Here is a 16,538-nt window from a genome sequence, read left to right as displayed (position 1 = left end):
ATTCCGCTGCTTGTTATTTTTTATTTTATTTTCATGTGAAGTACTTTGAGTTGCATTTTATGTATGAAATGTGCTATATAAATAAAGTTTACACCACTGACTGTCCCTCCATATAAAATAAAGGCGAAAGTCACAAAAGAAAATTGATCAGTTACAATTCCAGACTATGAAGAATCATTTAATAAAGGAATACTTCCAGATTCAGTTAGATTAGCTACAATAATTGTTAAATGCTCGTCATATGACATAACAGAGAGGAATGGGCCGGACCCTGCGCGCAAGGGGACAATTTACAATTTTACAATTTAGGCATTTAATTTAGGCAAAATTTCAAAAAACATGGGCTATAACCCATCGTTTTTTTTCTTTTTTCGATGGGCCCACGGGCCACGATGGGCCCATGTTTTTTGAAATTTTGAAAAAAAGGTTATCCTCGTTTCTCATAATTTTGGACCGTTTCAACGTGAAAAACTGCAACACAAAACATAACAATATTCTCTTAAACACAATGAATGAAATATGAACTATGAATGTCCTTGTTGTAACTGTTGTCGGTCAATCATGACTTCCGGATTATATGTAAACAAACACAATGAGACGTACACCAACAATTAAACACAAACAAATACACGATACAATGGCAATATAACTTTTACAGACACAAACAAAACTGGGAACATATGCGCCTTCTGCACAGATTTTTAGGAGTTCAGTTAAGTTCTTGTTTATATTATTTTCTCTCTTCTTATCTTCCTTATCTTTCTTATCTTTTGTGGAGACTTTGACATGAGAGAGCTCCTCTCTTTACCTCTGCTCTGTTTGTTCTGCTCTAACATGCCCAAGACCCAACAGGTGATTTAAATGAGGTGATAAGAGCAGGTGAGCCTAATTCAACCTGCCCATGAACCAGACAGACCACAAAACCAGAGCACAGCAGATGGCACTATATCACCATGCATTTACCATATGTACCCAAATAAACACACATATGTTCACATATACATTTTCAGAAAGGTGAGCAATAAAATAGAATATTATAATAATATAATGTTGTGAACCTCAACCTGTACAGTGATTTAAACACCAGGCTTTCTAGAAGCATGGGATCACATGTTTGTTGCTACGCATATTGGACCCTGTACATATCAGTTATCAAATGTATTTTCTAGGCTATTTGGAGCTGGGCTTGACATATGGGAGGCTATACAATGATGCAATCGCAACTCTCGGCGCTGCTAGTGCAGTGAGTGCATACACTGGGAAGTGGGAACAATTACAACCAAACAACACAGGTCAATGTGACATGACAGGTCGAGTACCTGCAGTGATTATTAGCTGCTGCCAACTAGGTAAGTGGACGTCCAGGATGAGGCTGAATAATTGACAAGGCTGATTGGAAGGCTGCAATGCGATGCAATGCAATATTACTTCTACCTTACTACTACTACTATTTTTATTTTACAAAAGCCCCTGGAGGCTCGAGGCATGTTTCAATTGAAACGATTGAAACATATATAAGGCCGTCACTGGACCTTGGGATATATCACTGAGGATACGTCCCAGTTGCATCCAAGCAATGTATTTTCGTTCTGTTTTGTTCCCTAAGGGATTTCAAACTATTTACTCTGCACTACAGCAACCCTCCTTGATTGATTACTTTATTAGATAGAAATACAAAAAAGCAACAGTACAGTCAAACACTACACTTGGTCTAAAAGGATAGCAGCAAAAAATGTCCTTGCCCATTCTTGTTTCCATCCTACTGTACGTATGCCCTGACATATGCTTGCTCTTGTATTACAATTATGAGTGTTATTCTTAACCATATCATAGTATGTAATTTTTCATGGTTTGACGATAAAATAAATCATTCTTTGACGACATACTATTATTATTACCACACTCTAATAGTATTATTAGAGTGTGGTAATAATGCTACTGTTTTTTTTACCCTAACTGCACTAGTTACATAAATGTGTGTTAATAATGAAGGTGAATCATGAAGCTTTTACATTTGCTGACTGGATTTCCATCGTCTTATGGCTATCTTCAGAGACCTGTTAGGAGTAACCAGTGTGGTCTGGAGAGGTAAGTTGGTCATGGGACTCGATCGGTTCTTGGCCTTGATCCAACTCTCGATGGCTTCTTTCTCATAGGAATAGCCATCTGTTGTTTAGGGAGGAAGTAGCATACATTAGATAGTTAGATACAGGCAAAATTTGCTTTTTTCACAACCTTTCAGGACTGGTGGCAACCAAAGTGTTAAAATGTAGAAATTGTCCCAAAACATTCAAATCTACAAGCTCACAATACTACTGTAGACAACTGGGTTGTCATTTAATGGATGAAATTATATATAATATAATCATACATCATATGATTGTTCAAATCCTCAAAAATGATGAAAAACGGCGCGCTATAGTATGCCGTACGATATGGGCTATAGCCCACGGTCCAAAATGATGAGAAACGAGGCTAACATTTTTTTTCAAAATTTCAAAAAACATGGGCTATAACCCATCGTTTTTGTCATTTCGTCATTTTTTTTAAATCCTCAAAAATGATGAAAAACGGCGCGCTATAGTATGCCGTACGATATGGGCTATAGCCCACGGTCCAAAATGATGAGAAACGAGGCTAACTTTTTTTTTCAAAATTTCAAAAAACATGGACTATAACCCACCGTTTTTTTCATTTTTTTCAAATCCTCAAAAATGATGAAAAACGGCGCGCTATAGTATGCCGTACGATATGGGCTATAGCCCACGGTCCAAAATGATGAGAAACGAGGCTAACTTTTTTTTTTCAAAATTTCAAAAAACATGGGCTATAACCCACCGTTTTTTTCATTTTTCATTTTTTTCAAATCCTCAAAAATGATGAAAAACGGCGCGCTATAGTATGCCGTACGATATGGGCTATAGCCCACGGTCCAAAATGATGAGAAACGAGGCTAACTTTTTTTTTCAAAATTTCAAAAAACATGGGCTATAACCCATCGTTTTTGTCATTTCGTCATTTTTTTCAAATCCTCAAAAATGATGAAAAACGGCGCGCTATAGTATGCCGTACGATATGGGCTATAGCCCACGGTCCAAAATGATGAGAAACGAGGCTAACTTTTTTTTTCAAAAAACATGGGCTATAACCCATCGTTTTTGTCATTTCGTCATTTTTTTCAAATCCTCAAAAATGATGAAAAACGGCGCGCTATAGTATGCCATACGATATGGGCTATAGCCCACGGTCCAAAATGATGAGAAACGAGGCTAACTTTTTTTTCCAAAATTTCAAAAAACATGGGCTATAACCCATCGTTTTTGTCATTTCGTCATTTTTTTCAAATCCTCAAAAATGATGAAAAACGGCGCGCTATAGTATGCCGTACGATATGGGCTATAGCCCACGGTCCAAAATGATGAGAAACGAGGCTAACTTTTTTTTTTCAAAATTTCAAAAAACATGGGCTATAACCCACCGTTTTTTTCATTTTTCATTTTTTTCAAATCCTCAAAAATGATGAAAAACGGCGCGCTATAGTATGCCGTACGATATGGGCTATAGCCCACGGTCCAAAATGATGAGAAACGAGGCTAACTTTTTTTTTCAAAATTTCAAAAAACATGGGCTATAACCCACCGTTTTTTTCATTTTTCATTTTTTTCAAATCCTCAAAAATGATGAAAAACGGCGCACTATAGTATGCCGTACGATATGGGCTATAGCCCACGGTCCAAAATGATGAGAAACGAGGCTAACTTTTTTTTTCAAAATTTCAAAAAACATGGGCTATAACCCATCGTTTTTGTAATTTCGTCATTTTTTTCAAATCCTCAAAAATGATGAAAAACTGCGCGCTATAGTATGCCGTACGATATGGGCTATAGCCCAAGGTCCAAAATGATGAGAAACGAGGCTAACTTTTTTTTTCAAAATTTCAAAAAACATGGGCTATAACCCACCGTTTTTTTCATTTTTTTCAAATCCTCAAAAATGATGAAAAACGGCGCGCTATAGTATGCCGTACGATATGGGCTATAGCCCACGGTCCAAAATGATGAGAAACGAGGCTAACTTTTTTTTTCAAAATTTCAAAAAACATGGGCTATAATAACCCACCGTTTTTTTTCATTTTTCATTTTTTTCAAATCCTCAAAAATGATGAAAAACGGCGCGCTATAGTATGCCGTACGATATGGGCTATAGCTCACGGTCCAAAATGATGAGAAACGAGGCTAACTTTTTTTTTCAAAATTTCAAAAAACATGGGCTATAACCCATCGTTTTTGTCATTTCGTCATTTTTTTCAAATCCTCAAAAATGATGGAAAACAGCGCGCTATAGTATGCCGTACGATATGGGCTATAGCCCACGGTCCAAAATGATGAGAAACGAGGCTAACTTTTTTTTTCAAAATTTCAAAAAACATGGGCTATAACCAACCGTAATTTTCATTTTTCATTTTTTTCAAATCCTCAAAAATGATGAAAAACGGCGCGCTATAGTATGCTGTACGATATGGGCTATAGCCCACGGTCCAAAATGATGAGAAACGAGGCTAACTTTTTTTTTCAAAATTTAAAAAAACATGGGCTATAACCCACCGTTTTTTTCATTTTTCATTTTTTTCAAATCCTCAAAAATGATGAAAAACGGCGCGCTATAGTATGCCGTACGATATGGGCTATAGCCCACGGTCCAAAATGATGAGAAACGAGGCTAACTTTTTTTTTCAAAATTTCAAAAAACATGGGCTATAACCCATCGTTTTTGTAATTTCGTCATTTTTTTCAAATCCTCAAAAATGATGAAAAACGGCGCGCTATAGTATGCCGTACGATATGGGCTATAGCCCACGGTCCAAAATGATGAGAAACGAGGCTAACTTTTTTTTTCAAAATTTCAAAAAACATGGGCTATAACCCATCGTTTTTGTCATTTCGTCATTTTTTTCAAATCCTCAAAAATGATGAAAAACGGCGCGCTATAGTATGCCGTACGATATGGGCTATAGCCCACGGTCCAAAATGATGAGAAACGAGGCTAACTTTTTTTTTCAAAATTTCAAAAAACATGGGCTATAACCCACCGTTTTTTTCATTTTTCATTTTTTTCAAATCCTCAAAAATGATGAAAAACGGCGCGCTATAGTATGCCGTACGATATGGGCTATAGCCCACGGTCCAAAATGATGAGAAACGAGGCTAACTTTTTTTTTCAAAATTTCAAAAAACATGGGCTATAACCCATCGTTTTTGTAATTTCGTCATTTTTTTCAAATCCTCAAAAATGATGAAAAACGGCGCGCTATAGTATGCCGTACGATATGGGCTATAGCCCACGGTCCAAAATGATGAGAAACGAGGCTAACTTTTTTTTTCAAAATTTCAAAAAACATGGGCTATAACCCATCGTTTTTGTCATTTCGTCATTTTTTTCAAATCCTCAAAAATGATGAAAAACGGCGCGCTATAGTATGCCGTACGATATGGGCTATAGCCCACGGTCCAAAATGATGAGAAACGAGGCTAACTTTTTTTTTCAAAATTTCAAAAAACATGGGCTATAACCCACCGTTTTTTTCATTTTTCATTTTTTTCAAATCCTCAAAAATGATGAAAAACGGCGCGCTATAGTATGCCGTACGATATGGGCTATAGCCCACGGTCCAAAATGATGAGAAACGAGGCTAACTTTTTTTTTCAAAATTTCAAAAAACATGGGCTATAACCCATCGTTTTTGTCATTTCGTCATTTTTTTCAAATCCTCAAAAATGATGAAAAACGGCGCGCTATAGTATGCCGTACGATATGGGCTATAGCCCACGGTCCAAAATGATGAGAAACGAGGCTAACTTTTTTTTTCAAAATTTCAAAAAACATGGGCTATAACCCATCGTTTTTGTCATTTCGTCATTTTTTTCAAATCCTCAAAAATGATGAAAAACGGCGCGCTATAGTATGCCATACGATATGGGCTATAGCCCACGGTCCAAAATGATGAGAAACGAGGCTAACTTTTTTTTTCAAAATTTCAAAAAACATGGGCTATAACCCATCGTTTTTGTCATTTCGTCATTTTTTTCAAATCCTCAAAAATGATGAAAAACGGCGCGCTATAGTATGCCGTACGATATGGGCTATAGCCCACGGTCCAAAATGATGAGAAACGAGGCTAACTTTTTTTTTTCAAAATTTCAAAAAACATGGGCTATAACCCACCGTTTTTTTCATTTTTCATTTTTTTCAAATCCTCAAAAATGATGAAAAACGGCGCGCTATAGTATGCCGTACGATATGGGCTATAGCCCACGGTCCAAAATGATGAGAAACGAGGCTAACTTTTTTTTTCAAAATTTCAAAAAACATGGGCTATAACCCACCGTTTTTTTCATTTTTCATTTTTTTTCAAATCCTCAAAAATGATGAAAAACGGCGCGCTATAGTATGCCGTACGATATGGGCTATAGCCCACGGTCCAAAATGATGAGAAACGAGGCTAACTTTTTTTTTCAAAATTTCAAAAAACATGGGCTATAACCCATCGTTTTTGTAATTTCGTCATTTTTTTCAAATCCTCAAAAATGATGAAAAACGGCGCGCTATAGTATGCCGTACGATATGGGCTATAGCCCAAGGTCCAAAATGATGAGAAACGAGGCTAACTTTTTTTTTCAAAATTTCAAAAAACATGGGCTATAACCCACCGTTTTTTTCATTTTTCATTTTTTTCAAATCCTCAAAAATGATGAAAAACGGCGCGCTATAGTATGCCGTACGATATGGGCTATAGCCCACGGTCCAAAATGATGAGAAACGAGGCTAACTTTTTTTTTCAAAATTTCAAAAAACATGGGCTATAACCCACCGTTTTTTTTCATTTTTCATTTTTTTCAAATCCTCAAAAATGATGAAAAACGGCGCGCTATAGTATGCCGTACGATATGGGCTATAGCTCACGGTCCAAAATGATGAGAAACGAGGCTAACTTTTTTTTTCAAAATTTCAAAAAACATGGGCTATAACCCATCGTTTTTGTCATTTCGTCATTTTTTTCAAATCCTCAAAAATGATGGAAAACAGCGCGCTATAGTATGCCGTACGATATGGGCTATAGCCCACGGTCCAAAATGATGAGAAACGAGGCTAACTTTTTTTTTCAAAATTTCAAAAAACATGGGCTATAACCAACCGTTTTTTTCATTTTTCATTTTTTTCAAATCCTCAAAAATGATGAAAAACGGCGCGCTATAGTATGCTGTACGATATGGGCTATAGCCCACGGTCCAAAATGATGAGAAACGAGGCTAACTTTTTTTTTCAAAATTTCAAAAAACATGGGCTATAACCCACCGTTTTTTTCATTTTTCATTTTTTCAAATCCTCAAAAATGATGAAAAACGGCGCGCTATAGTATGCCGTACGATATGGGCTATAGCCCACGGTCCAAAATGATGAGAAACGAGGCTAACTTTTTTTTTCAAAATTTCAAAAAACATGGGCTATAACCCATCGTTTTTGTAATTTCGTCATTTTTTTCAAATCCTCAAAAATGATGAAAAACGGCGCGCTATAGTATGCCGTACGATATGGGCTATAGCCCACGGTCCAAAATGATGAGAAACGAGGCTAACTTTTTTTTTCAAAATTTCAAAAAACATGGGCTATAACCCATCGTTTTTGTCATTTCGTCATTTTTTTCAAATCCTCAAAAATGATGAAAAACGGCGCGCTATAGTATGCCGTACGATATGGGCTATAGCCCACGGTCCAAAATGATGAGAAACGAGGCTAACTTTTTTTTTCAAAATTTCAAAAAACATGGGCTATAACCCACCGTTTTTTTCATTTTTCATTTTTTTCAAATCCTCAAAAATGATGAAAAACGGCGCGCTATAGTATGCTGTACGATATGGGCTATAGCCCACGGTCCAAAATGATGAGAAACGAGGCTAACTTTTTTTTTCAAAATTTCAAAAAACATGGGCTATAACCCACCGTTTTTTTCATTTTTCATTTTTTTCAAATCCTCAAAAATGATGAAAAACGGCGCGCTATAGTATGCTGTACGATATGGGCTATAGCCCACGGTCCAAAATGATGAGAAACGAGGCTAACTTTTTTTTTCAAAATTTCAAAAAACATGGGCTATAACCCACCGTTTTTTTTCATTTTTCATTTTTTTCAAATCCTCAAAAATGATGAAAAACGGCGCGCTATAGTATGCCGTACGATATGGGCTATAGCCCACGGTCCAAAATGATGAGAAACGAGGCTAACTTTTTTTTTCAAAATTTCAAAAAACATGGGCTATAACCCACCGTTTTTTTCATTTTTCATTTTTTTCAAATCCTCAAAAATGATGAAAAACGGCGCGCTATAGTATGCCGTACGATATGGGCTATAGCCCACGGTCCAAAATGATGAGAAACGAGGCTAACTATTTTTTTCAAAATTTCAAAAAACATGGGCTATAACCCACCGTTTTTTTCATTTTTCATTTTTTTCAAATCCTCAAAAATGATGAAAAACGGCGCGCTATAGTATGCCGTACGATATGGGCTATAGCCCACGGTCCAAAATGATGAGAAACGAGGCTAACTTTTTTTTTCAAAATTTCAAAAAACATGGGCTATAACCCACCGTTTCTTTCATTTTTCATTTTTTTCAAATCCTCAAAAAGATGAAAAACGGCGCGCTATAGTATGCCGTACGATATGGGCTATAGCCCACGGTCCAAAATGATGAGAAACGAGGCTAACTTTTTTTTTCAAAATTTCAAAAAACATGGGCTATAACCCACCGTTTTTTTCATTTTTCATTTTTTTCAAATCCTGAAAAATGATGAAAAACGGCGCGCTATAGTATGCCGTACGATATGGGCTATAGCCCACGGTCCAAAATGATGAGAAACGAGGCTAACTTTTTTTTTCAAAATTTCAAAAAACATGGGCTATAACCCACCGTTTTTTTCATTTCGTAATTTTTTTCAAATCCTCAAAAATGATGAAAAACGGCGCGCTATAGTATGCCGTACGATATGGGCTATAGCCCACGGTCCAAAATGATGAGAAACGAGGCTAACTTTTTTTTTCAAAATTTCAAAAAACATGGGCTATAACCCACCGTTTTTTTCATTTTTTTCAAATCCTCAAAAATGATGATAAACGGCGCGCTATAGTATGCCGTACGATATGGGCTATAGCCCACGGTCCAAAATGATGAGAAACGAGGCTAACTTTTTTTTTCAAAATTTCAAAAAACATGGGCTATAACCCACCGTTTTTTTCATTTTTCATTTTTTTCAAATCCTCAAAAATGATGAAAAACGGCGCGCTATAGTATGCCGTACGATATGGGCTATAGCCCACGGTCCAAAATTATGAGAAACGAGGCTAACTTTTTTTTTCAAAATTTCAAAAAACATGGGCTATAACCCATCGTTTTTGTCATTTCGTCATTTTTTTCAAATCCTCAAAAATGATGAAAAACGGCACGCTATAGTATGCCGTACGATATGGGCTATAGCCCACGGTCCAAAATGATGAGAAACGAGGCTAACTTTTTTTTTCAAAATTTCAAAAAACATGGGCTATAACCCATCGTTTTTGTCATTTCGTCATTTTTTTCAAATCCTCAAAAATGATGAAAAACAGCGCGCTATAGTATGCCGTACGATATGGGCTATAGCCCACGGTCCAAAATGATGAGAAACGAGGCTAACTTTTTTTTTTTTTTTTTCAAAAAACATGGGCTATAACCCATCGTTTTTGTCATTTCGTAATTTTTTTCAAATCCTCAAAAATGATGAAAAACGGCGCGCTATAGTATGCCGTACGATATGGGCTATAGCCCACGGTCCAAAATGATGAGAAACGAGGCTAACTTTTTTTTTTTTTTTTTTCAAAAAACATGGGCTATAACCCATCGTTTTTTTCATTTTTTTCAAATCCTCAAAAATGATGAAAAACGGCGTGCCATAGTATGCCGTACGATATGGGCTATAGCCCATGGTCCAAAATGATGAGAAACGAGGATAACTTTTTTCCAAAATTTCAAAAAACATGGGCTATAACCCATCGTTTTTGTCATTTCATAATTTTTTTCAAATCCTCAAAAATGATGAAAAACGGCGCGCTATAGTATGCCGTACGATATGGGCTATAGCCCATGGTCCAAAAAGATGAGAAACGAGGATAACTTTTTTTTTCAAAATTTCAAAAAACATGGGCTATAACCCATCGTTTTTGTCATTTCGTCATTTTTTTCAAATCCTCAAAAATGATGAAAAACGGCGCGCTATAGTATGCCGTACGATATGGGCTATAGCCCATGGTCCAAAATGATGAGAAACGAGGATAACTTCTTTTTCTCCAAATTTAAAAAAACATGGGCTATAACCCATCGTTTTTGTCATTTCGTCATTTTTTTCAAATCCTCAAAAATGATGATAAACGGCGCGCTATAGTATGCCGTACGATATGGGCTATAGCCCACGGTCCAAAATGATGAGAAACGAGGCTAACTTTTTTTTTCAAAATTTCAAAAAACATGGGCTATAACCCACCGTTTTTTTCATTTTTCATTTTTTTCAAATCCTCAAAAATGATGAAAAAAGGCGCGCTATAGTATGCCGTACGATATGGGCTATAGCCCACGGTCCAAAATGATGAGAAACGAGGCTAACTTTTTTTTTCAAAATTTCAAAAAACATGGGCTATAACCCATCGTTTTTGTCATTTCGTCATTTTTTTCAAATCCTCAAAAATGATGAAAAACGGCGCGCTATAGTATGCCGTACGATATGGGCTATAGCCCACGGTCCAAAATGATGAGAAACGAGGCTAACTTTTTTTTTCAAAATTTCAAAAAACATGGGCTATAACCCATCGTTTTTGTCATTTCGTCATTTTTTTCAAATCCTCAAAAATGATGAAAAACAGCGCGCTATAGTATGCCGTACGATATGGGCTATAGCCCACGGTCCAAAATGATGAGAAACGAGGCTAACTTTTTTTTTTTTTTTTTTCAAAAAACATGGGCTATAACCCATCGTTTTTGTCATTTCGTAATTTTTTTCAAATCCTCAAAAATGATGAAAAACGGCGCGCTATAGTATGCCGTACGATATGGGCTATAGCCCACGGTCCAAAATGATGAGAAACGAGGCTAACTTTTTTTTTCAAAATTTCAAAAAACATGGGCTATAACCCATCGTTTTTTTCATTTTTTTCAAATCCTCAAAAATGATGAAAAACGGCGTGCCATAGTATGCCGTACGATATGGGCTATAGCCCATGGTCCAAAATGATGAGAAACGAGGATAACTTTTTTCCAAAATTTCAAAAAACATGGGCTATAACCCATCGTTTTTGTCATTTCATAATTTTTTTCAAATCCTCAAAAATGATGAAAAACGGCGCGCTATAGTATGCCGTACGATATGGGCTATAGCCCATGGTCCAAAAAGATGAGAAACGAGGATAACTTTTTTTTTCAAAATTTCAAAAAACATGGGCTATAACCCATCGTTTTTGTCATTTTGTCATTTTTTTCAAATCCTCAAAAATGATGAAAAACGGCGCGCTATAGTATGCCGTACGATATGGGCTATAGCCCATGGTCCAAAATGATGAGAAACGAGGATAACTTCTTTTTCTCCAAATTTAAAAAAACATGGGCTATAACCCATCGTTTTTGTCATTTCGTCATTTTTTTCAAATCCTCAAAAATGATGATAAACGGCGCGCTATAGTATGCCGTACGATATGGGCTATAGCCCACGGTCCAAAATGATGAGAAACGAGGCTAACTTTTTTTTTCAAAATTTCAAAAAACATGGGCTATAACCCACCGTTTTTTTCATTTTTCATTTTTTTCAAATCCTCAAAAATGATGAAAAAAGGCGCGCTATAGTATGCCGTACGATATGGGCTATAGCCCACGGTCCAAAATGATGAGAAACGAGGCTAACTTTTTTTTTCAAAATTTCAAAAAACATGGGCTATAACCCATCGTTTTTGTCATTTCGTCATTTTTTTCAAATCCTCAAAAATGATGAAAAACGGCGCGCTATAGTATGCCGTACGATATGGGCTATAGCCCACGGTCCAAAATGATGAGAAACGAGGCTAACTTTTTTTTTCAAAATTTCAAAAAACATGGGCTATAACCCATCGTTTTTGTCATTTCGTCATTTTTTTCAAATCCTCAAAAATGATGAAAAACAGCGCGCTATAGTATGCCGTACGATATGGGCTATAGCCCACGGTCCAAAATGATGAGAAACGAGGCTAACTTTTTTTTTTTTTTTTTTCAAAAAACATGGGCTATAACCCATCGTTTTTGTCATTTCGTAATTTTTTTCAAATCCTCAAAAATGATGAAAAACGGCGCGCTATAGTATGCCGTACGATATGGGCTATAGCCCACGGTCCAAAATGATGAGAAACGAGGCTAACTTTTTTTTTCAAAATTTCAAAAAACATGGGCTATAACCCACCGTTTTTTTCATTTTTCATTTTTTTCAAATCCTCAAAAATGATGAAAAACGGCGCGCTATAGTATGCCGTACGATATGGGCTATAGCCCACGGTCCAAAATGATGAGAAACGAGGCTAACTTTTTTTTTCAAAATTTCAAAAAACATGGGCTATAACCCATCGTTTTTGTCATTTCGTCATTTTTTTCAAATCCTCAAAAATGATGAAAAACGGCGCGCTATAGTATGCCGTACGATATGGGCTATAGCCCACGGTCCAAAATGATGAGAAACGAGGCTAACTTTTTTTTTCAAAAAACATGGGCTATAACCCATCGTTTTTGTCATTTCGTCATTTTTTTCAAATCCTCAAAAATGATGAAAAACGGCGCGCTATAGTATGCCATACGATATGGGCTATAGCCCACGGTCCAAAATGATGAGAAACGAGGCTAACTTTTTTTTCCAAAATTTCAAAAAACATGGGCTATAACCCATCGTTTTTGTCATTTCGTCATTTTTTTCAAATCCTCAAAAATGATGAAAAACGGCGCGCTATAGTATGCCGTACGATATGGGCTATAGCCCACGGTCCAAAATGATGAGAAACGAGGCTAACTTTTTTTTTTCAAAATTTCAAAAAACATGGGCTATAACCCACCGTTTTTTTCATTTTTCATTTTTTTCAAATCCTCAAAAATGATGAAAAACGGCGCGCTATAGTATGCCGTACGATATGGGCTATAGCCCACGGTCCAAAATGATGAGAAACGAGGCTAACTTTTTTTTTCAAAATTTCAAAAAACATGGGCTATAACCCACCGTTTTTTTCATTTTTCATTTTTTTCAAATCCTCAAAAATGATGAAAAACGGCGCACTATAGTATGCCGTACGATATGGGCTATAGCCCACGGTCCAAAATGATGAGAAACGAGGCTAACTTTTTTTTTCAAAATTTCAAAAAACATGGGCTATAACCCATCGTTTTTGTAATTTCGTCATTTTTTTCAAATCCTCAAAAATGATGAAAAACGGCGCGCTATAGTATGCCGTACGATATGGGCTATAGCCCAAGGTCCAAAATGATGAGAAACGAGGCTAACTTTTTTTTTCAAAATTTCAAAAAACATGGGCTATAACCCACCGTTTTTTTCATTTTTTTCAAATCCTCAAAAATGATGAAAAACGGCGCGCTATAGTATGCCGTACGATATGGGCTATAGCCCACGGTCCAAAATGATGAGAAACGAGGCTAACTTTTTTTTTCAAAATTTCAAAAAACATGGGCTATAATAACCCACCGTTTTTTTTCATTTTTCATTTTTTTCAAATCCTCAAAAATGATGAAAAACGGCGCGCTATAGTATGCCGTACGATATGGGCTATAGCTCACGGTCCAAAATGATGAGAAACGAGGCTAACTTTTTTTTTCAAAATTTCAAAAAACATGGGCTATAACCCATCGTTTTTGTCATTTCGTCATTTTTTTCAAATCCTCAAAAATGATGGAAAACAGCGCGCTATAGTATGCCGTACGATATGGGCTATAGCCCACGGTCCAAAATGATGAGAAACGAGGCTAACTTTTTTTTTCAAAATTTCAAAAAACATGGGCTATAACCAACCGTAATTTTCATTTTTCATTTTTTTCAAATCCTCAAAAATGATGAAAAACGGCGCGCTATAGTATGCTGTACGATATGGGCTATAGCCCACGGTCCAAAATGATGAGAAACGAGGCTAACTTTTTTTTTCAAAATTTCAAAAAACATGGGCTATAACCCACCGTTTTTTTCATTTTTCATTTTTTTCAAATCCTCAAAAATGATGAAAAACGGCGCGCTATAGTATGCCGTACGATATGGGCTATAGCCCACGGTCCAAAATGATGAGAAACGAGGCTAACTTTTTTTTTCAAAATTTCAAAAAACATGGGCTATAACCCATCGTTTTTGTAATTTCGTCATTTTTTTCAAATCCTCAAAAATGATGAAAAACGGCGCGCTATAGTATGCCGTACGATATGGGCTATAGCCCACGGTCCAAAATGATGAGAAACGAGGCTAACTTTTTTTTTCAAAATTTCAAAAAACATGGGCTATAACCCATCGTTTTTGTCATTTCGTCATTTTTTTCAAATCCTCAAAAATGATGAAAAACGGCGCGCTATAGTATGCCGTACGATATGGGCTATAGCCCACGGTCCAAAATGATGAGAAACGAGGCTAACTTTTTTTTTCAAAATTTCAAAAAACATGGGCTATAACCCACCGTTTTTTTCATTTTTCATTTTTTTCAAATCCTCAAAAATGATGAAAAACGGCGCGCTATAGTATGCCGTACGATATGGGCTATAGCCCACGGTCCAAAATGATGAGAAACGAGGCTAACTTTTTTTTTCAAAATTTCAAAAAACATGGGCTATAACCCATCGTTTTTGTAATTTCGTCATTTTTTTCAAATCCTCAAAAATGATGAAAAACGGCGCGCTATAGTATGCCGTACGATATGGGCTATAGCCCACGGTCCAAAATGATGAGAAACGAGGCTAACTTTTTTTTTCAAAATTTCAAAAAACATGGGCTATAACCCATCGTTTTTGTCATTTCGTCATTTTTTTCAAATCCTCAAAAATGATGAAAAACGGCGCGCTATAGTATGCCGTACGATATGGGCTATAGCCCACGGTCCAAAATGATGAGAAACGAGGCTAACTTTTTTTTTCAAAATTTCAAAAAACATGGGCTATAACCCACCGTTTTTTTCATTTTTCATTTTTTTCAAATCCTCAAAAATGATGAAAAACGGCGCGCTATAGTATGCCGTACGATATGGGCTATAGCCCACGGTCCAAAATGATGAGAAACGAGGCTAACTTTTTTTTTCAAAATTTCAAAAAACATGGGCTATAACCCATCGTTTTTGTCATTTCGTCATTTTTTTCAAATCCTCAAAAATGATGAAAAACGGCGCGCTATAGTATGCCGTACGATATGGGCTATAGCCCACGGTCCAAAATGATGAGAAACGAGGCTAACTTTTTTTTTCAAAATTTCAAAAAACATGGGCTATAACCCATCGTTTTTGTCATTTCGTCATTTTTTTCAAATCCTCAAAAATGATGAAAAACGGCGCGCTATAGTATGCCATACGATATGGGCTATAGCCCACGGTCCAAAATGATGAGAAACGAGGCTAACTTTTTTTTTCAAAATTTCAAAAAACATGGGCTATAACCCATCGTTTTTGTCATTTCGTCATTTTTTTCAAATCCTCAAAAATGATGAAAAACGGCGCGCTATAGTATGCCGTACGATATGGGCTATAGCCCACGGTCCAAAATGATGAGAAACGAGGCTAACTTTTTTTTTTCAAAATTTCAAAAAACATGGGCTATAACCCACCGTTTTTTTCATTTTTCATTTTTTTCAAATCCTCAAAAATGATGAAAAACGGCGCGCTATAGTATGCCGTACGATATGGGCTATAGCCCACGGTCCAAAATGATGAGAAACGAGGCTAACTTTTTTTTTCAAAATTTCAAAAAACATGGGCTATAACCCACCGTTTTTTTCATTTTTCATTTTTTTTCAAATCCTCAAAAATGATGAAAAACGGCGCGCTATAGTATGCCGTACGATATGGGCTATAGCCCACGGTCCAAAATGATGAGAAACGAGGCTAACTTTTTTTTTCAAAATTTCAAAAAACATGGGCTATAACCCATCGTTTTTGTAATTTCGTCATTTTTTTCAAATCCTCAAAAATGATGAAAAACGGCGCGCTATAGTATGCCGTACGATATGGGCTATAGCCCAAGGTCCAAAATGATGAGAAACGAGGCTAACTTTTTTTTTCAAAATTTCAAAAAACATGGGCTATAACCCACCGTTTTTTTCATTTTTCATTTTTTTCAAATCCTCAAAAATGATGAAAAACGGCGCGCTATAGTATGCCGTACGATATGGGCTATAGCCCACGGTCCAAAATGATGAGAAACGAGGCTAACTTTTTTTTTCAAAATTTCAAAAAACATGGGCTATAACCCACCGTTTT

At 36.3% G+C, this 16,538-nt stretch overlaps 1 protein-coding gene across 1 annotated transcript in view; it reads right to left on the bottom strand.

Moving 5' to 3' along the window:
- Positions 1-560: 560 nt before the first annotated feature.
- Positions 561-16,538, bottom strand: part of LOC308330534 (WD repeat, SAM and U-box domain-containing protein 1-like) — a 40,693-nt gene continuing 24,715 nt past the window's right edge. Inside the window, exon 12 of the mRNA XM_080785430.1 lies at positions 561-2,166. Within this exon, the coding sequence (XP_080641556.1) occupies positions 2,009-2,166 (158 nt within the window). The 3' untranslated portion in view covers positions 561-2,008. The remainder of the gene's footprint in view (positions 2,167-16,538) is intronic.

This window comes from Protomyctophum bolini, assembly GCF_963924005.1.
Source record: "Protomyctophum bolini genome assembly, chromosome: 16".
In the NCBI taxonomy this organism is placed as follows: Eukaryota; Metazoa; Chordata; class Actinopteri; order Myctophiformes; family Myctophidae; genus Protomyctophum; species Protomyctophum bolini.
Note: the sequence above shows the minus strand (reverse complement) of the source record. Positions and strands in the feature narration are given on the sequence as shown.